The following is a 26,971-nucleotide window of genomic DNA, read 5'->3' as shown; positions in this document are numbered from 1 at the left end:
TTAAAATCTGAATGCAAACAATAATTTTAATTCAAATTTGAAGTACAATCAGCTACCTAAACCACTTTTTCTTGCGTGAATTAACAAATCGATGCCCGTGTGATCTCTTGTTCTATCTAGATAGGAATCTCAGCAGGCTAAGTTCAAAAGAGCATACCGGCATCGAAATTCAAAAAATGTTTGTATTCGATTACAACAATACAAAAAAATCAATGCCCAGAAACACAAAATTTAGTTTTTTCCGCATAACAATATTTTTTCGTTAAAACTAAAATATTTTTATGGTAATGAACGCATGACTACTGTTCTGATGGATGTGCGACAAAAGGTCGAATGGACAAAAGGTCTATTGTGGAAAAAGTTACACAATATTCTGAAATATTTTTTGTTAATTTTCTAACAATGAATTCATGCATTCAAACAAGAGATGAAAAAATATGTTTTGTAAAAAATTTTTTTTTTTACAGACAAATCCGTATTTCTCGATACTATCATTTCTTTCAAACAAAAAAGCATTAATGACCTATTGCGCAATTCTCACTAACTTGGACTTCGCACTAAATTATTGCTATCGATCGCACTATTGCGACTTGCCAAACTGGCATGAGAAATTTTAATTTTCTCAAAAAATGATCAAAGTGAGCCGATGTTGCTCACCTGTCAACCGCAATTTTAAAGTGCGAATGTCCAGTTTGGTGAAAACTGCGACTGGAAATGTAAATAAACAACTGCTGGTTGCCTAGTTTTTGGAAATTTTGTTGTCAAAAGTGCGAGAGAAAAGTGCGGACCAAATCCAAGTTACAATGCAAGGATCAATACTTTTATTGAGGGTTTTTTCTCATTTCTTCGAACAAAATGAAGTAATAATATTGTGGGTTTTCTCTTTCATTCAAATATGAAAAAAAAACTCTAAAAGAACTAGATAGACCTCTAAACAATTTTTGATAGATTTTCCATTCTTTATAATTAACTTATTCTTGATGCTGGTAATGGTGATGATATAAGCTTTTTCAATAATTTTATCATGAGCAAATCTAATTTGCTTAAGTTTTTACACTCTTGAAAATAAAAAAAACTAACCATTCTTCGATTTCTAGAATATTTTGTATTTTTCCATTGTTATTTACAATCTTTGAAAAAACATTGTTGAGTATCGTATTTTTGTATTAATTATTCCGTTCTTTTAAACATAAATTTGAAAAAAAAGTCAGGAAAAAAATTGGCGAGTTTTTTTACATTTTTTGAATGCAAACTATTTTTGCTTATTCGAATATTTTCCAATTCCCCACGAAAACAGCATGATTCGAAAAAAAAGTTCTCCGGTCGGGCTGAACATTTTTCTGGGGGTTCCTTGGCCGAAATAATTAGACCTGTATTTTTTTTTGTTTGGCTATCAGGTTGACCTACGCCGTGTTAGGGTGGTTCGAAAAATGGCAATTTTCGTCGATTTTCGCAAAAACACTTTTTTCATAAATCATATTTCCGCGCCATTTCATCAGATTTTAGCTGTCTTAGTAAGAAGTTCAAAAAATCTAGCTCATTTGAAAAGGTCGTATGAAAACTTAAAATACAGTTTTGAAGGTCTCGGGACCAAAGAGCCTATGTCTGAAAATATTTTTATCAGATTTCACGAAAAGTTTTACATGACATATCACAAAATGGTGAAAATTTAATTATGTTTTCAATACTCTGAGATACGATTCTTTGAAAAGAAAAACTGGATTTTTCGACGCACCAAAAATTTTCCAAAAACCAAATTGAAATACGAAAGTTTTGGTACCCTAACATGTATAGGTCATCGCGGACATTTTAAAGTTATCGCAGTTTTGGTGAAAAAAGTCGATTTTTTCCCGTTTTCGTCATTTTCCCATTTTTGCGCGTGGTGCGTCCAAAAACCCCGTTTTATTTTCAAAAAATCGTATCTCAGAGTATTGAAAACATAACTTCACCATTTTTTGATTTGTCATGTAAAACTTTCCGAGAAATCTGATATAAATATTTTCAGATAAAGGCTCTTTGGGCCCGAGACCTTCAAAACAGCATTTTATGTTTTCATACGACCTTTTCAAATGTTAAGCTATATTTTTGAAAGTTCTTACTATTTTCACAAATAGCCAAACTAATCACCTTTCTTTTGCGCCTAAGACAGCTAAAACCGGATGAAATGGCGCGGAGCTATGATTTTTTTTTAAAGCTGTTTTAGCGAAAATTGACGAAAATTGCCATTTTTTAGACCACCCTAACACGGCGTAGGTCACCCTTATGGCCAAACAAAAAATACAGGTCTGATTATTTCGGCCAAGGAACCCCCAGAAAAATGTTGAGCCCGATCGGAAAACTTTTTTTTCGAATCATGCTGTTTTCGTGGGGAATTGCCGTATTATTGTGTTTTTTTTTTCATTCTTTGAAAAATGAGAAGTTCTATAAGTTGAAAACTTCTGAAATATGTTGTGAGTTTATCCATTTTTCAATCTAATCAATTCTTGGTGATATTCGAAAAAATTAAAATTTTAAAGTTTTTTTTATTCTTTCAAACACAAGCAGTTCCTAAAAGAGAAAAAGTCTGACTGAAGAGGTCAATAATTAGGCCATGAAAAAAAAAATTAAAAAAGTTGTTTAAAAAAAAATGAATGATGAAAGCATAATAAACTTTGAACATTTTGTTCATTCGACGATTCAGCATAAAACCTTTTTAGTGATGTCTATTGCGGTTTGAATATTTTTTAAACTGCAAAAAATCTTCAAAAAATCAATCCCGCCAATTATACAAAATCAAAATCGGTATAAAAATCCACCTGATCATGCAATTTAATAATTTAATAAAGCAAGAAACTATCTACGTATCTACTACTTCTCCCCGAATACCGAAATTGGATCTTATCTGTATGTTTTTTTCTAATTTGTCTCAAACTTTACTATTATTTTAATCCATACAAGTCTCAATACAATTTGGCAGCTGTTCATTCAAATAAAGTACTTAAGTAAATATTCGAAATTCTGTATGATTTAAAATAATTTTTGAATCGATTTTGGTAATCGGCAAAGTTGAAGGTAATTGTGAAGATTATTCAGAAAAAATAGGTAAATAAAAAAAAAATGGCTGAACTTAAGTTGACCTTTGTACACAAAAAATCAATTCCCAAAATTCGTATTTTGATTTTTTTTTTTGGATATATTTAAGAGAAAAAACGCACAATTTATAAGCCATAGCAAAGTACCAAAAAGTTTTCCCTTTAGTTATAGTTTTTTAAAAGTATTTTTGGCTACAGTTTACAATGCAAAACTATCCAAATCTAAAAAAACGGTGCAATTCAACAAAATTGATGTAAGGTACTTTTCAATTGCATAATTAATTTACAGACTGTACACTAGCCTGTCCCATTTTGAGGTCATGTCGAGGAATTTCAGGTGCTCACTTCTTAAATGATAGATTATGATGTTAGGAACAATGTTTTCTGAGACAAGAAAAAATAATAAAATACTTTCTCGCACCCCCTAGTCGATTTACTGAAAAAAGTCACTTTTTTGAACAAATTTTCTAAAATCGCTTGGAATCAATACAAAAACTGTTTCGATCAGGTGTGTATTATCTTCAAACGATAGGTTTTTGTCCATAGATTAAGATGCACTATCAATATTGGACGAAAATTTAAGTTTTTGGACTCTCCCAGGCGGATTTGTGTCGAAAAAATCGCATTTTTTCGAAACTTTTTTCAGAAATGTTCATTTAATTTAGGGTAGCCTATTTTTTCCAGTGAAACCAATACGTGCAGCTTGTAGGAAATTTCATGACGAACATTTTTCCCTCTGAGAAAATGCAATTTCAACACTCCAGAGCCGAGATATTTGAGTTTTAGTGAGGAAAAAAGTGCCAATTTTCAAAATTTCTCAGAATTCTGAAGCAAGGCCTACTAATTACACGATGTAGCAAGCATATGTCTCAAAGGTCAGGGTATGCTTTTTATAGTAATTTTGGCCGCTGAATCCGAATCTGAAATCAAATTTCGTGCAAACAGTGATGTTTTGGAGCTACACCCTTTTGGAATGTTATTTGCGTGTTTAAGAGGCAGTTTTTGTAAATATTGCTCGGTTTGTTCTAGAGGTCGTATCGAGGTGCTCCGATTTGGATGAAACTTTCAGCGTTTGTTTGTCTATACATGAGATGAACTCATGCCAAATATGAGCCCTCTAAGACAAAGGGAAGTGGGGTAAAACGGGCATTGGAGTTTGAATTTTCCGAGGATTTCGAATATGACAAAAGTGAGACTAAACAACAGAACAATAACTAACGTTGTAAAATGTTTGTTATAGAAAAATCGAAAAACTATGAGAAAAACTGCGATTGGCCAAAAAAGTTATTACCGTAGGCTTATAGTCCATGAAATTCCCTAACTTGAACTAAAAGAGTATGGGTGTTGGAGGCTGTTGCAAAAATATATTGAGGTTTAAAAAAAAAACAATTTTTAACAGTAATTTGCAAAAGCTATGAGAAAAAGTTAAACCAATCTTGGATGTCTATGGCTCATTTTGAAGTGCTTCAAAAGACCATTCAAATGCATCTAAGATAGTTGAAATTGATGAAGTTTTACTTAAATGCGAGCAATTTTAAGATTTTTTATGTATTTTGGACCTCAATCTTCAATGCCCGTTTTACCCCACTTCCCTTTGTCTTAGAGGGCTCATATTTGGCATGAGTTCATCTCATGTATAGACAAACAAACGCTGAAAGTTTCATCCAAATCGGAGCACCTCGATACGACCTTTAGAACAAACCGAGCAATATTTACAAAAACTGCCTCTTAAACACGCAAATAACATTCCAAAAGGGTGTAGCTCCAAAACATCACTGTTTACACGAAATTTGATTTCAGATTCGGATTCAGCGGCCAAAATTACTATAAAAAAGCATACCCTGACCTTTGAGACATATGCTTGCTACATCGTGTAATTAGTAGGCCTTGCTTCTGAATTCTGAGAAATTTTGAAAATTGGCACTTTTTTCCTCACTAAAACTCAAATATCTCGGCTCTGGAGTGTCGAAATTGGATTTTCTCAGAGGGAAAAATGTTCGCCATGAAATTTCCTATAAGCTGCATGTATTGGTTTTACTGGGAAAAATAGGCTACCCTAAATTAAATGAACATTTCTGAAAAAAGTTTCGAAAAAATGCGATTTTTTCGACACAAATCCGCCTGGAAGAGTCCAAAAACTTAAATTTTGGTCCAATATTGATAGTGCATCTTAATCTATGGACAAAAACCTATCGTTTGAAGATAATACACACCTGATCGAAACAGTTTTTGTATTGATTCCAAGCGATTTTAGAAAATTTGTTCAAAAAAGTGACTTTTTTCAGTAAATCGACTAGGGGGTGCGAGAAAGTATTTTATTATTTTTTCTTGTCTAAGAAAACATTGTTTCTAACATCATAATCTATCATTTAAGAAGTGAGCACCTGAAATTCCTCGACATGACCTCAAAATGGGACAGGCTACTGTACACGGCAGAGTTTAGGTTTGCTTGTACGCGTGCACACGCGGTGCTGGTGTTTGATCGAGTACAGAAAACAGAGAACGCGGTTGAACGCGGTGCACGGGGATCACTGAATTTTGCATTGAAATGAGCAGTCACATTTTTTTTTCGGAAAAAACATGTTTTTCAAAAAAATATTTGTTTTTTTTTCTGATTCGTTGGCAAAACAATTCTCCTCAATGACTGAGAAGTTGTGGGCTTTTGTCCTCTAAAACATACAAAAAAAAAAATTGGGAAATATTCAATTCAATTCAATTCGGTTTTATTTGTGAATAATCAAGTTACAATGAGTTCATTTAGGTATATAACAGAGTTTTGGTGTTCCTTTCAGCTGTGTTTTACATCATAATTCAATCGATAAATTAGTACTTATAACTATAGAAAAGTCAAGAGTAAGAAAAAGTTTTCAAAAAACTTACAGAAAGATTGGGAAATATTTTTTTGTGAAAATGTACCATTTTATGTTTACCGTTTTTTATTCTGTATAGTCCTTATCAATACCAACAACATTGCCGAAGACATACATTCGATGAGAAAATTTCGAATATTTACGTACCATTTTTTGTATAGGCATCTTAAAAAATTGTATTGTGACTTATATGCGTGAACCAATCATACAAAATGGCTTCTTTGGTCATAGGAAAGGCCGAAATTTACTTTACGATGTATATTTTTCTGTTTCAATTTAATTGATATAAGTCTAGTCATTAACTTCTAATGAAATGTTTTGAACCTGGATATGAAATCAAAAGTTCCGATGGGAAATAAAATATAAATTTTGCATTTCGAAACTTTTTTCTTCAGTTGTACAACATTCAAATTTGATTAATCGCCATTAAGACACTCGAATATAAATGAAAGAAGCACAGTCAAGCAAACAACAACGGTTGGGAAACATCAAATCGTGAAACATTGGGAAATGGGGTGCAATTAGTGTATCACAAGCTGTAGCGTCTAAAAAAAACAACAAACTACAAAATAAACACACAATCAGAGTTGATGACATCGATTCGATGGCGAAGCAGCATGTTTAACAAATCTAGCGAAATGTGTTCTTGTCTGTTTTTTTTTTTGTGATGTATGATGATTGTGCAAGAGCGGATGATGTAGTGAAGAAAAAATCACGAGTCAAATCCAACAACACTTCGAACCGACCGCGTAATGGTCAGCAGCCAAGCCCCGAGGGGAAAGCATCGAGAAAAGCTAAGGAAAACATTGCCTGGCCACAAACGAACAACGCACTTAGCACACGAAAACACACACACGTGTATAAATTTCAAGATTAGAGCAAGTGGCGATAAATCATCTCGGAAGTAAAAGATTGAGAGAGAAAGAGAGAGAGCGAGCGAATGGGATTGCGAAACTTGTTATTGAAGTGAAGTTTTGCTTTAATCTGCTCAAGAGCAATAGAAGTAGTAGTAGAAGAAGAAGAAAATTTTGAGAAAAAGAGTGAAGAAATGGATGATTTTTTGTTTGTTTGTTTTTAGTTCGGTTGGTGTGTGTTTTGCTAACCGTAGTCTTCTCTAAACATCTCAACAGATGATGATGCTGTAGCTCGAAGATGTCTTCATCGTTGTAGTTGTCGTCCAGTTCGATGCCAGACTCCTGCGCCGCTAGCCGCGACTCGGCAGCCTTCTTCTTACTCGCGAACGCCGCACTCGCGCCTGCTTTCGCTATTCGTATTCGTGCGAGTCGTGCTTTCTACAAGTAAAAAGGAAAAACGAAAAAAACAAAAAAAAAAACGGGGATTAACAAAGGGGGTGTCCTTGGAAGCCGTTACTTACACCGAGATGCCGTCGTCGACCTCCAACGGGTCGACGTCGGGGATTGTGTCGGAGAGCCGGTGGTGGTGGTCAAAGTGGTGACCAAACCGGCGGCCCAGGCGCAACCCGAGGCCGTAGCCCAGGCGCCGGAGCCGGATGCCTACCCGCTGTGCTTTCCGCTTGTCTGCCCGCTGGTTTTGGTGGTAGATGCGGCTGAAGTTGGACACGATTACAGGTACGGGTAGCGCGATGACCAGCACACCGCTCAGCGAACAGACGCCTCCCACGATCTTGCCCGCGATGGTTTCGGGCACCATGTCACCGTAACTAGAGGGGGAGGGATTATGAAAGTAAACATTGGAAAATTATTGAAGGTATTATGAAGTTAATAGTGAATTAATTAATGTTCTTAAAATGCCAACAATTCTGGATTACACTAAATGAGATAAAATTCGTCTCCATTATTGATCAACTCAACATATAAATGAGAAATTCTCGCAGAAACCGTTCCACTAGATGCACATGTGTTCAAATCTTCGCGGCAAAAAAAAAACATTTACGAACTGATGGGGGTAATTCTCTGTCAACTCACACAGCAGTTGCCCCGACCCCTCTTCGATTTGCGTGGAACTTTGTCCTAAGGGGTAACTTTTGTCCCTGATCACGAAACCGAGGTCCGTTTTTTGATATCTCGTGACGGAGGGGCGGTACGACCCCTTCCATTTTTGAACATGCGAAAAACGAGGTGTTTTTCAATAATTTGCAGCCTGAAACGGAGATGAGATAGAAATTTGGTGTCAAAGGGACTTTTATGAAAAATTAGACACCGATTTGATGGCGTACTCAGAATTCCTAAAAAAGTTTTAAAAACTCTCCCATTTTCCGTTACTTGACTGTAAAAATTTTTGGAACATGTATTTTTTTGGGAAATTTAATGTACTTTTTGAATCTACATTGACCCAGCAAGGTAATTTTTTCATGTAGAACAAAATTTTTCATTTCAAAATTTCGTATTTTTAAACATTGCAGGGTTATTTTTTAAAGTGTAGCAATGTTGCACAAAGTTGTAGAGCAGACAATTACAAAAAATTTGATATATAGACATAAGGGGTTTGTTTATAAACATCACGAGTTATCGCGATTTTACGAAATTTTTTTTTGAAAAAGTTAGTCAGAGCAAAATTGAGGGTTTTCATTAGAAAAATTAAAAGGGATCCACTATTGGAAAAGATAATTTTATACCCTCAATTTTGCTCGAAATTGAGAACTAAATTTTCTTTCGATTTACTTAATTGAAATAAACAGTTAAAAAATTATTGGTCAGTTAATTTAATCATTAAAGTTATAATTGTTAATATAATCATTATGTTTTGTTGTGGCCAAGATGATTTAAGATGCAAAACCCACAATACTTATTTTTGCGAAAAGAAAAAGTAAATGTTAGTCAAAATTGATCTGGATGGAGTTTTTTTTATTGAAATACTTAATTAACAATTTGATTTAATAGCATTTTTCATCAAAAAACCCACTGATGGATAAAACATATACCCCAAATGTTTGTCGCAGCCAACTGTGACGAATTACTTTTTTTTTGAATAATGGATTTTTTTTTTCGAAAAAAAATGCCCTAATTTTGTCTTATTTTTTTTTCTCCCATAATACATTACTAAACATCAAAAAGTTAAACATCGTTGGAAATGTTATCTCAAGGGTTAGGTATTTAAGGAAAAAAATAATCGCAAGTTACTTAAAATTATATATATGGGTAATTCTCCGCCAACTCACACAGCAGTTGCCCCGACCCCTCTTCGATTTGCGTGAAACTTTGTCCTAAGGGGAGCAACTCTCTACGAAATCGGCCGATTTCGACCATTTTTATTTTTTGTATTTTTTGATTTGGCTCAAACTTTGTGGGGGCCTTCCCTATGACCAAATAAGCTATTTTGGGTCATTGGATCACCCATACAAGTCTCCATACAATTTTGGCTGCTGTCCATACAAAAATGGTATGTAAATATTCAAACAGCTGTAACTTTTGAGTGAATTTTCAGATCAATTTGGTGTCTTCGGCAAAGTTGTAGGTATTGTTGAGGACTTTTGAGAAAAAAATAGGTACACGGAAAAAAAATTTGCAGATTTTTTTATCAAAATTTGTTTTACTAAATTTCAATTTCCCAAAATACGTATTTTTTGATTTTCGAGATTTTTTGATATGTTTTAGGGGACAAAAATCCGCAACTTTTGAGCTATATAGAAACATGGTCAAAAAATCTGCCGCCGAGTTATGAATTTTTGAAAAAATAGTGATTTTTGGAATAAATTGAAGTTTCATGCAAAAACAAGTTTGACATTACTTTTTAATGCAAAATTGAATTTGCAATCGAAAATTACTTTACAGATTTTTTGATAAAGGGCTCCGTTTTCAAGATAAAGCCACCGAAAATTTGATTTTAGCGAAATATTTGCAGTTTTTCAAAAATTTAAAAGTTCAGAAAATTTGCTATAAAATTGTCTAAGAGACATTGAAGATTGAACCTCGGGTTGCTGAGATAGAGCCGCTTTAAGAAAAAGAAACACGAAAATTGAAGTTTTCTAAATCTCACCAAAACAACACACTATTTTCTTATGACGATATCTCAGCAATGAATGGTCCGATTTTCAATGTTAATATATGAAACATTCGTGAAATTTTCCGATCTTTTCGAAAAAAATATTTTGAAAATTTTTAAATCAAGACTAACATTTTCAATCAAATCAAATTATTCGCTCTACAGCATTGCCTTGGCGTTCCCGATTACGGGATTCCTACTCGAAACTAGGTGTCCGAAGGCTTGATTGTTGAGGCAATTGCAAACCTCTTTTTACACCTAAGCTTCCATCCACCCCGGGATTCGAACTGACGACCTTTGGATTGTGAGTCCAACTGCCTACTGCGACTCCACCAGGACAGGACCCAGGGAGACGACTCCTACACCTGGACTGAGCTATCGACCTAACCTGTAGGTTAAACCGGGGCCAACATTTACTTCCCCATCCGACGGAAGGCGTGATCAGACAAATCTCGTCTTAAAATTTGCCACCGGGACCTTCTGGGATCGAACCCAGGCCGACTGGGTGAGAGGCAATCACGCTTACCCCTACACCACGGTCCCGGCTAACATTTTAAAAGGGCCAAATATTGAATATTACGCCCATTTAAAATGCTAGTCTTGATCTTAAAATTTTCAAAATATTTTTTTTCACGTTTTTTCAATTTCACGTATGTACCAAGAATTTATCTTTGATCGATAAATATGAAAATACAAGATAAAATTAAAATTTGGTTTAGTCGAATTTTTAGTGTATTTGTATTTAATCTTATCGACTAATAATTTGATGTTATTATCCGTTTTCAAATAGTTAAAAATGTTTTTTTCTTAATTTTGTTTTGTTAAATTATTGTTTTTAAATATTAAAAATGTAAGTTCATGTTTGAGCTATATAGGAAGTTTAATTTTAATATGTTTGCAAAGCAAAAATTCTTGTAAAAATCAAAAAACTTATATTTGAGTAATTTTAAAGTTAAAATGTAAAAGTATCAATTGTGTTAAAAAAGAATTGCATTTCAAGATTATTAAAAAAAGTTATTTGTAGAATGTTTTTTAATTGAATAAAAATTTTTATCAATTAAGTGATTCAGTTCAATTTTATTTAGACAAATATATATATTTTTTTAATTTATGTCTCTTGACTTCATCAAAAATTGAGAAAGGTTTTGGGGGTCAAAAAAAAATAATAAAAAATGATATTTAATGCTATAATTTCAATATTTTAATGAAGAAATGTTTTAAGTTGCAGTTAGTACTATTCTAGTTGATTCTTACATTAGAACTTCACAAACAAATTAAATTATTTGCTGGCGAGCCCGAATACGTTTAATATGACCAACGCAGGAAAATGCTTGTCAATTTTTTCAATTGATTAGACATAAACAGCAATTCCCCACGAAAACAGCAAGATTAGAAAAAAGGGTGGTACCAAAAGTTGTATATTCAATTACGAAAATTGTTGAACCCTAACATGTATAAGTCAACTCATCGCTGAAACTTTAAAGTTAGCGCAATTTTAGCGAAAAAGTCGATTTTTGCCGTTTTCGTCAATTCCCCGTTTTTGCGCTCGGCGTTTAATTAAAAAAAAACGTTTCTCGGAATATTTAAAATATAACTTTTCCATTTTGCCTTCCTCACTGAGATAAGGCTATAATCCTGCTCTAAAAATGAACTTCGTATAAAAACGTCGTAGACCCACCTTCATGTATACATATCGACTCAGAATCGAAAACTGAACAAATGTCTGTGTGTATGTGTGTGTGTATGTGTGTGTGTATGTGTGTGTGTATGTGTGTGTGTATGTGTGTGTGTATGTGTGTGTGTATGTGTGTGTGTATGTGTGTGTGTATGTATGTATGTGACCAACAAACTAGCTCATGTTTCTCGGCACTGGCTGAACCGATTTGACCCGAACTTGTTGCATTCGACTTGATTTAGGGTCCCATAGATCGAGTTTTATACAGATTGAAGTTTCGATAAGTAGTTCAAAAGTTATGTATAAAAATGTGTTTTCACAATTATTTGGATCTCACTTAACTGTATGTAAACTATGTCCGGGTCCATCATCCGACCCATCGTTAGTTAGGTTATCGCAAGACCTTTCCAACGAGTGCAAAACATTGAAGATCTGGCAACCCTGTCTCGAGATATGGCCACTTAAGTGATACTGATGTACTTTTTTGAAGCCGGATCTCACTTAAATGTATGTAAACTATGTCCGGGTCCATCATCCGACCCAACGTTAGTTAGGTTATCGCAAGACCTTTCCAACGAGTCCAAAACATTGAAGATCTGGCAACCCTGTCTCGAGATATGGCCACTTAAGTGATATTGATATACTTTTTTGAAGCCTGATCTCACTTAAATGTATGTAAACTATGTCCGGGTCCAGCATCCGACCCATCATTGGTTAGATTATCAAAAAACCTTTCCAACGAGTCCAAAACATTGAAGATCTGGCAACCCTGTCTCGAGATATGGCCCCTTAAGTGATATTGATGTACTTTTTTGAAGCCGGATCTCACTTAAATGTATGTAAACTATGTCCGGCTCCACTATCCGACCTGACGTTGGTTAGGTTATCAAAATATCTTTCCAACGAGTTCAAAACATTGAAGATCTGGCAACCCTGTCTCGAGATATGGCCACTTAAGTGATACTGATGTACTTTTTTGAAGCCGGATCTCACTTAAATGTATGTAAACTATGTCCGGATCCACCATCCAACCCATTGTTGGTTAGATTATCAAAAGACCTTTCCAACGAGTGCAAAACATTGAAGATCTGGCAACCCTGTCTCGAGATATGGCCACTTAAGTGATACTGATGTACTTTTTTGAAGCCGGATCTCACTTAAATGTATGTAAACTATGTCCGGATCCACCATCCAACCCATTGTTGGTTAGGTTATCAAAAGACCTTTCCAACGAGTCCAAAACATTGAAGATCTGGCAACCCTGTCTCGAGATATGGCCTCTTAAGTGATATTGATGTACTTTTTGGAAGCCGGATCTAAAAAATAGATGAAACTTGTGTACAGCCATTGTTGTGAGGAAGGCTCCAACCACATAGGTGGATTAAGTTTGTTTTTAAATATGGTCTGGAAAATTTTCCGAGGAATCTGATAAAAATATTTTTAGACAAAGGCTCTTTGGAACCGAGACCTTAGAAAGAGCATTTCAATTTTTCATTTGACCTTTACAAGTGTTAGGCAAGATATTTGAAACTTTTAACAAATTTTCCTTAAAAGCCTGTCCAATACTCTTTCGTTTACGCTCAAGACAGCTAAAATCAGTTGGAATGGTGTGGAGTTATGGTTGATTGAATGAGTTTTTTGCAAAAATCGACGAAAATTGTCGTTTTTCGGACCACCCTAACACGGCGTAGGTCACCCCAATGACCAAACAAAAAATGAGGGTCTTATTATTTCGGCCGTGGAACCCCCCAGAAAAAAATTGAGCCTGATCGGAGAACTTTTTTTTCGAATCATGCTCTGGGGAATTGCTGTAAATGTAAATCCATCAAAATTTTTTCAGAAGAAAGTTGAATGTTTATTTCAAGTTTTTGTCCATATACTTATCACAAAAAATCAGGGGGCAAATAAAAATTGCAAAAAAAGTAATTTGCATTGAAAAACATTAATATTTTGCTAAATTTTAGCAGCACCGTTGCTAGTATTTTTCAAAGATTATGTCACCCCCCTCCCTTCAAAATGAGTCTGAAAACCAATATTTTCTCAATACTAAAAAATTCAATGAAAATTGGAGTCGAACTAACTGGAAAAAATGAAAAAAATGCAGAAATTTTTTTCTGCATTGATAATTATTTTTAGCATATCTGGACTAGTTTAAAATGTTTTGATTCTTCTCAAAATTCCAATGTACTGTAAACTATTTAAAATGCATTTTATAATATTTCTAGACTTTTTTTGATTAGGTCCTATAAACATAAGAAACACAATAGCTTATAGGATCTTTAAAAACTCTAGATTGATTCTATTTGACGTTTCGGTTGTCCTAAATTTTCTGGAAGCAGCATAACTGTAATAATTTTTAATGCATTTTGTGACACTTTTTAAACACTGGTTTAAAATTTGAAGGCAAATTCCCACTAGAATGGCAAATTCTTTAATATTTAAAGTAGAACACAAACTATTGTAAAAGGGTTTAAAAATAGAATAAAAATTTGATGCGTTTTTACTAATTTCCTAGATCCAAGATCTACAAAAATGTTTTTCAATGTCAATAGACAACTTAAGCAAAGGTGATGACAAAGTACAAATTAAAAATAGTTACTGCATTGCAACAACAATTCATCGGCCAATTTTATAATGAATAAATATCAAAGGTTGCACTTGCATGCTCGCATTCAACTGCGCTGTGCTCCCCCCACTGGCCAACAACGGCGTCACGCTCCACCGGAGCGATCTGTCATAATATTTACCAAAGTAATTACCATTCGCCACAGCACACACGGCCAAAATCGCACGCTTCGCGCAATATTATATATTTATATTTTCCTTTTTCAAGATCGTTTCAAAACAACTTTGCTACTCCCGGTCGTGGCCAGAATCGAGCCGGGCCAATGATTAACAATAAACAGAACGCAAAATTAGTTTTCGTTACGTAATCTTCGACCGCTACCCCTCCTCAGGTCTTTCGAGAGGTGAGTGGAAGGGACGGTTGGAGTCCTGCGGATGAAATGAGCCGTGGCCGAGGTTGGTCGATTCGTATGGCCGGGCTTAGAACCGATAATGGTTGCGATGATGGCGAGGATGATGATACTGAGTAATAGAAAAGCATGACTCGCCAAGACCTGACCGTTTCAACGTCCAAGAAAAATATTGGTTTTCAAGAGGGGAAAAACAGATAATTCAATAACAAAAACCATTCTCCGAACGACTCAGACGGGATGCACCACACACACTCAGCACAAGCAAGTGGATCAAACTTTTTGGACTATTTTTTCCCAAAATTGTAAATAACTTTTTTAAGCTGAAATTTGTAACGTAATCGCACTTTAGGCGCTCCCAAAATCTCCTGCAAGTATGCAACCAACTGTTTTTTTTTCTATCAGACAGTAATCTCCGCTTATCTGTGGGTCAACATCTGACCAACCTGCAACCCTCATCTTGATGACTCGACCACACCCTCGGACGGTTGGATCGCAGCCAGCCTCGAAAAAAACCCCCGGAGACGGCGGATGAAAAGCCGCGGGAAAATCTGCTCAGTGCACTTTTTGCCTCCCTTTTTTATCCAGCATGCAGCTGACTTGTCCAGAGACCACAAGTTCGCTTGTACAGACCAAGTTGACGGCGGGGTTGATGCAGCAATAGTGAAGTGTACATTGGGAGTGTGCGGCAAGTTTGCAAACACAAATTATGAACTGGCCACCGTGTTGGTTATGTGCCGGGAAGAAAATTTCGTTTAAAAAGCAATTTGGAAGTTGACCCAGTTTTTTCTCCGCTCAGCACGAGTGCGAGCCTGCATCTGATGCATTTGGGAAAGTGATCATCAGCGTGGCGAGAATGGATTTGAAGATTTAATCGTCACCTGGGGTGTGGGTGATCGATGACCTTTGCTGTGTGTGAGATCCTGTTTCTCAGTCAAATGTCATGCGATTTTGATGATTTTGCTACATTTAATCTAGAAGAAGCTCTTCTAACATTTCCAACAAGATATAATTAAAAACAATACAGATCCTCATGGAAAAAATCATGGTAATATTCATCAGGAAATGGTGACAGATTTTGCGTCGAAAAATGTCTGTAATTGCATCAGATACTGATGAATTTTCATCAGTTTTTGATAAATTTTTATCAGGTTCACATTTTTACACTTTTGCCTTCCTCTAAAAATGAACTTTTTATTAAAAGCTCGAAGACCCACCTTCATGTATACATATCTATTCAGAATCGAAAACTGAACAAATGTCTGTGTGTGTGTGTGTATGTGTGTGTATGTATGTATGTGACCAAAATTCTCACTGAGTTTTCTCAGTACTGGCTGAACCAATTTTGACCAAAACAGTTGCAATCGACTTGGTATAGGGTTCCATGCATCCACATGGTTGGAACTCCATACATCCTGTTAGCCCAAAAAGTGTGACGATTGTTGAGTTCTGTCGCTGGTATAGTGTAAATTTGTCCAAGCTAGTCACAGCCTACTCAGCATAAACAACTGTCAAATTTGAATCTCTTATACCACTCGCAGATTGACAGACAGACCTTGTTTTCGTTTTATCTACCAATTCTGCGTAATTCAAGTAATCTTTTCAAACATGATCGATTTATGGAGATTATGTAGCTTTAGTGACGTGATTCCTTTGCCAACACTTCATTTTATATGCTCTTCTTCAACAGTTAAAGACTAGTATGCAGATCCGAAGGAAAGGGGTAAAAAACGGCTTTACGAACAGCAGAACTAAGGAGTGGGAGCGATTTCTTGGGGCTTTTCTTCACCCTCTCTGACTTGCTTGACCGGTTGCTTCGGAAGTGCGTATACCGCTTAAAGCTTGCTCACCCTCGTAATTTCACTGACCGTGGTTTAAAAAATGAAAGGAGCAGATTTTGAGGTTGCGAATTTGGGATGGAAGGAAGACGATCTCCCATATTTTTGTTCAATGCACAGAATTCAAGCCATTTTACCAGCACTAGCTAAATACCTGTTCTTAAACGAATAGAATGATGAGCCATGATTACTGAACATGCAATTTTTGACTGCACAGATTTTTCCGGCATTTTGGAGCATGAAAAGTAGATAAATTGCAAAAACAAACGGCTGACACGAGAGGCGCGCGATGAGAAAAATGAAAATTCAAATCATGGCATGCTGCAATTTTGTTTACTTGAGGCATCTTCTGAGTATACCAGTTTTGATCGGACGAGGGGCCAATGCATGTTTCATGTAGCTGGTATCGGTTTACGATTGAATGACATTCTACATATCAACCAAAATTTTGTAAAAAGATATTAACTAACAAATTGAACGAAAAATGGGATGTTGTCATTTGAGTAACTTTTGAATATTTTGAATATAAGGAAACTTACTAGAAAATTAAAATTTGGTTTTAAGTAATATAAAAGAAAACCACATAGTTTACATAATGTTACAGTATCATTATCAAAAACATCTCAAGTTCGAAAAAAATATATATATTTTATTTTGCTTCCCGGAAACCTTGTTTGCAATCACGGCAAGGCGTCATCCATAAAGGGGTTGGAGCCAGCGTGACAAAGTGTGACATAGGAGGGAGGGGGTTATTTTTGGCCGAGCGTGACACGTGTACTTTATGGATGGATATGACTCACCACCCATAACCTTCGGACGCCTAGAAATGAGCAGAAACTTGCAACAGAGCCCACAAAAGACCCGGGGTCATTAAAGTGGATTATTTTTTTTTACTTTATGGATGACGCCCAAGGCGGTCACCTTTGGCCCTTTAAAAGTATCCGAGTTTTATTACAAGGGTTCAGTCAAAAATGATGAAGTTAAATTGCACGCCGAAGTGGCGTTGATTCAACATTATGTGCTGGATGGAAATACATGCTGTTATCCATAACTAATAATAAATAATTTGCTACTTTTAATTATTTTATAAAATTCAAAATATTCTAGCTACACGCACTATGGACGACCCATCGGTGCAAAAACTGCCATAAAAACTGGTAGAAAAGTTGCAGCTCTCTACCGCGAGAGGCAGCACCTGTACTGTCCTCGTTTTTGAACCTAAAGTTCCACATATGTGATGCATCGCTATTGAATTGTTTGAAATTTCGATAACTAGTTCAAAAGTTATGTATAAAAATGTGTTTTCACATATATCCGGATCTCATTTATATGCATGTAAACGATGTCCGGAACCATCATCCGACCCATCGTTGGTTAGGTAATCGAGAGACCTTTCCAACGAGTCCACAACATTGAAGATCTGGCAACCCTGTCTCATGACCACTTATGTGATATTTATATACTTTTTTGAAGCCGGATCTCAATTAAATGTATGCAAACGATGGCCGGATCCATCATCCAACCCATCGTTGGTTAGGTAATCGAAAACCTCTTCCAACGAGTTCACAACATTGATAATCTGGCAACCCTTTCTCGGGTGATGACCACTTAAGTTATATCTATGTACTTATTTTTCTGGATCTAAAAAAATAAAACCACTCATATTACCCATTGTTGGTAAAAAGTGAGGAAGGAATAAACCACAAAGGTGTATTAAGTTAGTTTTTTATATGATATTACTCTAAAAAAAGGCAATATTCAACCAACCAAATTTTCAACCTTCCAAAATTTCACTTTTTTTGCTGCGTATTTAAATAATTTTTTGATTCACTTTTTCATTTTGTTTATTCAAAAATATAAAATAAAACTATAAAAATAACTATTAAAAGTTGAAAATGCAACCCTTGGAAAAGAAGTTGAAAATGCTTTTTGCCTTCCTCAACTCACTGAGGCAAGGCTATAAAATCACTCAAAAATTGAACTTTTTAAATAAGCCTCCAAGATATACCTTTACGTATACATATCGACTCAGAATCAAATTCTGAGCAAATGTCTGTGCGTGTGGATGGACGTAGAATTTTTTTTTCTCACTCACTTTTCTCGAAACTGGCTCGACCGATTTTGTCCGGATCTATGTTTTTGGATTTGCCTTCTGGTTCTTTAAGTCTTTTTTAAATTTCATCCGGCTTGGTGCAGTACTTTAAAAGATATGTTCGAAAAACTGTTTTGGTTGATACTAAAAAGAGTCATTATTTACATAATTTGAAAGCTCCGGCGGATAGCTGTCGGAACTTTACGCTCAGTGCACGCACACAAACACTGCAGTGCTTTCAAATGGTTCATTAAATTTATCATACCTAGATGGCAGCACCCAGATGTATAGTGACTTTACTAAGTAAGCGTTAGCCAAAGCTTTCGTAGTGTGTGGTTGCAAGGCTTTTAGGAGGAAGGCAGCAACCACCTTCCGGTGGATTAAGTAACGTTTTTATCAGACCTTGCCGATGGGCCAGAAATATTTAAGGTTTGTGAACCCTTTAAAAAGAAATGAGTAATAAAGTAGATTTGTTAAACATGTTGCTATTTTTACTGAATGTATTGACTTTATGAATGTGAGGAAGGCACCAAACACCTAAAGGTGGATTAAGTAACGTTTTTTATTATAACTTAAAATAGATGTAACTGTTTTGGATCTACCTTGTTGGAGGTGATTCTTGACATTCTTCCGGATCGAATGCAACAAGAATCATCTTTTTCGGTTGAGTTTTCGCCGAGAAACATGTGGTACATGCCTGATGATGTTGCATTTCCAACTTTTTTGACCCCCTTGGTGCTTCGTGTAAATTTTGACCCCGTTGGTGCTACGAGTGTTAAAAAATGCATCAATTCATACGCAGAAAAAAAGTTGAATTTTGGAAGGTTGAAAACTGATTGGTAAAATATGACCACTTTTTTTGAATAATCTTACTTAAACAATGTGTAAAAATAAGAACCTGATGAAAATTCACCAGAATCTGGTGAAAATACACCAGTTTCTGGTGTAATGTTACACATTTTTTGACACAAAATCTGTCACCATTTTCTGATGGATATTACCATCATTTTTTCTAAGATTGTTCATGAATTCTATTGATTTTATGAAGTTTTATTTCTTATAATTTTTAATTTCACGGAAAAAACAATGCTCAAAATCGTTAATTAAATTCACGAATGCGAGAACCACAAAGGAATATATTCACGTTTATAGTGCAAATGCACCATACTCATGAATAAATTCCTTCTTGGTTCTCTCATTCGTGAACTTGATTCACGATTACGAGAATTGATTTTTTTTCTGTGTTGGTCGTAAAAAAGGTACCTTCTCTGTGATCATTTGTTCACACAACTATTAATATTGATGTTGGCAGTAGTCCATAATATTCAAAAAAAATGTAACTCAGAAGAACTATTTTGATCAATTTGGTGTCTTTTCAGCAAAATTGTTATTATAAGAGGAAAAAAAGTTATTGTCTTAAAAAACAATTTTTAGTTTTCTTTTTTTCACATTCCGAAAAACTTTGCTTTATTATTTTTGTTAAATGGCAACTTTTGAGCCACAGAGAAACGTGATTTTTTGCGAGATTTTTTTGAACATGATAATTTTAAAATATTGAAAATTTTGCACATGTTTGTATGTGCTCTATAAAAATCAACACATTGAAAAACAAACCATTTGTAAGTAAAATATGGTCCCAACAATCTTACCAATTAATTGCGCCGTTTTAAAGTTAAATACTTTGAAAGTAAATTATTGTATAAACGTGATTTTTTTTTATTATAAAAATGATGTCTATGTAAGTCCATTTCTCAAAAAAATCAAATATCTTAGAGCAGTCATTAAAATTTTAAAAAACGTAAAAACAATTGCTTTAATAAAGCATTGCAATTGAAAAATGGTATTTCAAAAGTGTGTTCTAATACCTCATCTTCATTTTTCAGCTCGACAACTATTAGTCCGAGATTGTAAAAATTTTCGATCGCTTGGTATGAATGAGAACACGCATGGATTAACTCGCTAGATGTCACAGGGTTGACCTTGGACTTGGATCAATATTATTGTTAGAACTAACCTCATGAAAAAGAGTAAAGTCAGTCTGTTTGGACACTATTTGCTAAGCTAAAGACAGGACAAGCAGATGTTGAAAAAAAAAGGATTTGGCAAGATTATTGTAAGAGTGATCAAAACACTATGTAGTTGGATTGCTGAGCTTTCCCAAGCAGTATACACCAACATAATCCAAATCATTTAGTAAATTTGCTTATCATAATAAATTCTTACTTTATTAAAGGATATTAAATTTCCAATTAATTTATGTCCTCCCAACTTGACGAGCCCGAATATAAACCCTGATCTTTACGCAGAACTTCATACATCTCCTCCAACCAAAATCCATTCATATTCCAGTTCTGGTGATCCGATCCATCAGAACGTCAGAACTTTCAGCTCACTTAACCGGAAAATTTCCCGCTTCCTCTGTGTCACACAGTCAAATTACTGGCGCACGGGTGGGTTAATCTGTTATGTTCGTGACCAGCTTCAACCCCCCCTCCTGTCGTTGCTTCACCCAGAATTTCTCCATTGATTGCGTCCAGATATTTGGTTGGATTCTGTCACATAAATTTACCAACAAACGCTTACAGCACGCACCATAAACACACATACACATACACATACCACACATAACCCGAAAGCACAGTCATTCGCATAATTGAACTCCTTTCATCCAGCAAATGCACATACACACATGCACAAACATAGGCATCATTCGTAAACAGCGTATTTCAGTTCAAAAAGTCTGTTCCCAATTGTCCGCCACGTAACATCCGCATGACCCCTGGTACAAGTATTGAAACCAATCTGGGGAGCAGCCCATCCGACGGGCAGCATCAGGAATTCATCAGGTTCATTTGATGGCCATCGAGCCTTGAGCCCCGTTCAGATGAATGATTTATGGATAATCCGATTAAAATTTTGGGTCGTTTGCATTTCTGGAAAGCGTCCAAAATGGACCATTATTCTGCCATCACCGTCATCATCATCAACATTCTGGCAAGAGAGAGAGAGAGCGACTCAATCAGAGCCGCTTCACAAAATTGAAATCGTTTGTTACGGTGGAGATTATGCGTGTTGTTGGATGTAACGATGATCGAGAAGCAATTTGCTGCTAGCGTTTAATAGTTTTATAACAACATCAGCATTTTAAGCCCTGTTTGCTTCGACAAGAAATCAGATTGAGAAGTATTCGAGTTCTGAGTTTCTTTTTATTAACTTTTTTTTTTATTTCTGAGAATAGAAAAAAAATATAAAAAAAGGTGGGACAACATCGTAAGACCGAATTTCAAAAAGCCGAAACTCAATACACAGATTTTTTTAAAAGTGGACCCCTCAAAAAGCCATCGGTTGATATGATCTTGTGTATTTAGCTCAATACAATATTTTTTTCCTGCATCAGACATTTGCAATGTAGCTTTTCCATAAATAGTTTATTTCACTAGTTTTTTTTTTATGTTTTGAAATTTATGGCTCAGTTTAAATTTAAAAATTTTGAAATAGGCTTCGAATGAAAAAATAGCCCCTTTTCAAACGTAGTTCTTGAGTTTAAAATGTTGATATTTTTTACATCGGAATGATCAGAATGATCGGAATTTCACATATGTTTCATTTTTTGACATGGAAATGAATCATCAGTTCGACGTCGTCGTGCTATCTGGTCGCACCCGTCATTTCGACGTTCCGAGAAAAAACGCGTTTTGATGTTTGACCTTGGATAAACAAAAACGAAAGCACACAATGTAAACAATAACAAACAAGTTTTGTTTGGCTGACCATTATGTGCATTGTCCCGAAGTTTGGTTGAGGTTGGTTGCTGGAGTCCTGAGTTATAATTACAAATGTTTACGGTAGTCTAACTTGTACGTGCGTCATACGCATTCTGACCTGAAATCCAGTTGGCCAGTTGTAGCACTTACATAAATTTTCAGGGAGTGACAATATATATACATCTCAGGTTTGAAAATGGCACAAAATGCACAAAATGGCGTTCTTAGCTCAATTTGGCCCAAAAGGCACGTACGACAAGTTAGCACGATGGCAAAGAGTTGCTGTAATATCGGCATTGAAATTTTTTTGCTATAAATGAAAAAAAAACCTTAATATAAAATAATTGATTTTGCCCTGTGAAAAACAATTTCAAAATTTTATCTTAAATATATAATTTGAAAATAATATCTATTTTTAGACCTTTTTCAAAAGAAAAGAATTATTTATAACCTTTTTTAAAAGATTAGAAAATTCAGAATTTGTTAAATACCATTGAAATTTAAATTTCAGGCTTATTATGTGACACTTAGAAAATTCATATTCATCGATTCGAATTAATTGTAAGACTGTATCTCATAAACATGTTGAATAGTTTCAAAATTTCTCAGCTCTTGAAACATTTTTGTTCAGAGGTGGCTTTCCATCCCGAAGTATTGAAAAAAAATTGCAAACATAATTAAGTTTTAAAAAATGTTTTTGACCACATTTTCGATGTTTTTCAAAAATCTTTCAAAAAGTCTCATCTCTAGAATTAAAGTTTGCACCATCTTGCAAAATGACATAAAAGATGTCTTTTTGAGTACCATAAAACATAGCACAAAATTTCCAAAAGTTCGTAAATATTTATTTTGGTATTCCAACTTTTAGAAATAAAGGTGAGCTTAAGAAATGAGTATTTTTTTAATAGTTCTTATTAAAATCTACAGATTTGCTAAAGACACCAAATGGATCGGAAAATCCCATCTTAAGATAACGTCATGATTCGAATTCCCGGACACTTCACATCCCTGGCACTTCCGGTGCATTGTTAATTTGATTTTGGTTAATCACGGTATTTTTTTTTTTAATATTTTGAACGGTCAAAAATCCATCATAGCAATACATTGACAAATTATAGCATTTACTATTTCAATTTTTTTGGATGCTGAAGTTTATACCAGAAAAAACAATAAAGAAAAAATTATGAGTTTACCAAAAAAGTGAAAAATTTTACTGGAATATTTCATAGGTGGCCGATGCACCGGGAAGGTGAACCAGAAATTTATGGTTATAATTCCCTTAAATTCTAGAAATTGTTTATACAAAACATCGACTGTTTTGATGTTAACAGCTTATTTGGGACCTAAAGAATAGAACAAACAAAAAATTAAGTCCAAATGTGTGCGATTCAAAAGAAAAACAGTGTCCGGAATTTAGCTTCGAAGTGTCCGGATTTCAAGTCAGCTTTAAAAAAAAAAAGCTAAAAATTTAAATATCAGGCTACGGTGTCAACATTTGAAAGAAATATAGTGTTTTAAAATGCATCATACACCTTTCCAGTTGTTTTGCAATCATTGATTTTCAAAATTTCTAAATACTGACGATAATTTTATTTTTGCGAGAAAAAAAGTTTTTGCGGTGCTGTACATTGTAATTTCATAAAAGTTCAAAATATTTTTAAACGAGTCCAAACATGTTAAATATGATTATCAACCATTTTGAAGGAGGGGGAGGGGGGAGGGGCGTCTTAAACCATGAAAAATTAATGCAACGGCCTTATGAACGATTTCAAACCGTTTTTCGCTTGTAGAGCAGGGGGTCATTTTTGCTGGGCACCTTAATGGCCAGGAGACTTGTATGAAAAAAAACTGATGATGCAAAATTGTTTCTATTGACATAGGGAATGTATGTACAAAGTTCCACTTAAATAAAAAAAAAAAAACAAAACAAAACAAAAAAATCAATTTGCGAAATTATACAGAATTACACTACTCTTAAACAAACTTTAAAAAATAAATTATCAAAAATAATGTTTTTGCACAACACGACTTTTTGTATTTGAATTTCAAATCATTTTTAGTTTTGTTAAGAGTTTACCCTTTTTTCCGAAGTTCATCAGATATAATTCCAAATATTGAAATTCCATGTTTGTATGAGAAATTGTCAAATTAGTATGGAAACTGCTACTGATGGTAATATTCATCAGGAAATTGTGACAGAATTTGTGTCAAAAAAGTGTAATATTACATCAAGAATTGATTAATTTCCATCAGTTTCTGTTGAATATTCATCAGGGTAGCATTTTTACAAATTTTTTATGTGATTTATCTGAAAAAAAGTAGTTATATTCAACCAAGCAAAATTTCAACCTTCCAAAATTAAACTTTTCTTTCTGTATATGGACGAACCAATGAGGCAAAATGAAAAATACTTTAAAAATCGATGGCAGAAACTTTGAAGAAATGTTTGCATACTAATCTAATCTAATCTAATCTAATCGAACACAAGCGCAGCCAGTCCGAAGAAAGCATCCTGGAAGAACTTGTGGTTAGATTACGCCCCAAGTTCTTTCTTGTCAATAGTAATAATTGCAGTACATCCGAGTTACCCCGAAAATGTATTGCAAAAATTAAAGCGGCCAGGCCTACTGCGTTGCATTAACCGCAGAGACAGATTCTGTGAACGGACCACATTTCACAGAATCATCAGGGGAGGAAGGATGCGTGGACATACCGTACCAAACGCTCCGAATAAGTTGGATGTGGTGTGTTAGTGTAAATTGGCAATTATTTATATTTTTAGGGGGGAAGTGGAAATGGGAAAATTGGGGTTGGGGAAATTGGGATTGGGGAATGGGAAAGTGAGAAAGGGGTAGGAGGGTTATTGAATTTATAATATTATATTATAATAAAGGGGAATATAGTCAAATAGCAAATAATGATGGAAAGCTCTCACCAAGGAACAGCAAATCTTCAAAAGACACAGCCAGGTGGGTGGGGTCTCGATCGTCAGATCCCAAATTCTTGATGAAAAAAACAGGCCGATCGAATGAAGTGGAAGTGTTCCTTAACTCCGAATATCTCCACTCCAACAACGGCTGCAGCTAGGGGGGCCCGGACCGCAGACCTCATCTGGCCAAAACTGCCATTTCATCCGACGACGACACTTGAGGAATTGAGCTGGTCCAGATAATCGCGAAAGCTCCGCTTCCAAAACTTCCACTGGTCATCATCAGAAATTTTGCGTTTCACAAAAAAAATGGGTGAAAAAACGACAGCTAAAAATTTTCGCTCATTTGAAGAAATGTTTGCATACAGACTATTATAGCGAAACCTTAACTTTAACAGAATTGGCTTCAATTTTGTATTCAAAAATCAGTTGGCAACATAATTGACATCTACTCTACACATCAAACTAGTATGAATTTACTCGACACGTAAATGATGAATCACAAACTTGGTTGATGTAAAAGTAAGATTTTACAAGCATTTTTATTTTAATGTTTGAGTACGTGCAAAAGTGTTACATCGTGTATGGTGGAATTATTTCCTTCTGAATATCACCTTTTTGGCATTCCTTCGTTTTGATTAAAATAAAAACAAAAAAGGGCACGGATAAACCAGAAAACCAAAATCATGTGAAACTGCACACTAAAATGTATTTAGCCAATTTAATCTCATAAGAATTTCTACTTTAAAAAATAATCTGGACCACTAATACGTGAAACCCATTGATTTATCTATCTAAACATTGATTTCTTGAATCCTTTAAAAAAATTTAGGCAAATTTTAAGTTTAAATAAGTTTTAGTGAAGGTTAAATGTAAGAAGTGTATTTAATCATGATTATGGTCTAATTTAACTCTATAAATATATTTGACTATTTTTCAAGAAAAAAATAATATTTTAGTTGAGTTAGACTTAAACAAATCCCATTCAGAGCATTCGATTCCAATTGAACGCCCCAAATTTGTTCGAATCCCCACCGAATAAATTCCTTAGTCCGAGGAAATCTTTCCTCAGCTCTGAAAATAAACCATCACGCATCAATAAATCTCGCACATTCACTTTGTCAGCTGCTCATTTATTCTGCCAAACTGCGGCCAAATCGCCTCCACCTCATCAGCATCATCGACTAAAACCGTCGACTGACTGGACTCTTGGCCACGCGAACTTCGTCGTTCTGACTCACACACACGCGACCAGATGATTGAAATGTTTTAATTAATAATTAGTGGCCAATTTGGGGTGGAAAGGTGGGGAGGTGATTTAAGGGGCAAATTGGTAAATTGTCGAGTGCGAACGATGCGAGGTGCGATTTGCAGTGGACAAATTGCAGCGGAAATGGACTCGCACAAATTGGGACTGGAATTGATTGATTGTTTGAAGATTTGTGTTTATTGCCAGTTTTTAAAATGAAGCCATAATACAATTCAGTGTTATTCTCTTGAAATAAAAAAATAAAAGCAATCAGAAATTAATAGATAAATGATATGAGTATAAAAGAATAGTCAATATCAAATAATTTGAAATAATTTAAATGGTCAGAACCAAGACATTAAATTTTCATAGCAATTTCCACCCAAACCCCGGAAATGGTCCAATTTCACCTCGAATTCTTTATCTGATACTCAACTCCGAACCAGTCCCCCCCCCTCCAAAAACTTCAAATTAGCCCCCATAGATAACCTGGTAACGACTTGGAGAACTGTTTCCGACCGCGCACACCATCGATAGAGACCACT

The 26,971-nt window shown here is 35.0% G+C and overlaps 1 protein-coding gene across 2 annotated transcripts in view; it reads right to left on the bottom strand.

The window, feature by feature from the left end:
- LOC120416057 (potassium voltage-gated channel protein Shal) overlaps positions 1–26,971 on the bottom strand; it is a 406,813-nt gene that overhangs the window by 52,516 nt on the left and 327,326 nt on the right. For both annotated transcript variants that reach the window (XM_052710526.1, XM_039577721.2), the window contains exons 7-8: positions 7,460–7,622; positions 7,045–7,233 (exon numbers count right to left, since the gene is read on the bottom strand). In XM_052710526.1, the coding sequence (XP_052566486.1) occupies positions 7,045–7,233; positions 7,460–7,622 (352 nt within the window). The remainder of the gene's footprint in view (positions 1–7,044; positions 7,234–7,459; positions 7,623–26,971) is intronic.

Source organism: Culex pipiens, chromosome 3 (genome assembly GCF_016801865.2).
Source record: "Culex pipiens pallens isolate TS chromosome 3, TS_CPP_V2, whole genome shotgun sequence".
Classification (NCBI taxonomy): Eukaryota; Metazoa; Arthropoda; class Insecta; order Diptera; family Culicidae; genus Culex; species Culex pipiens.
This window is presented reverse-complemented; position numbering and strand designations above follow the sequence as displayed.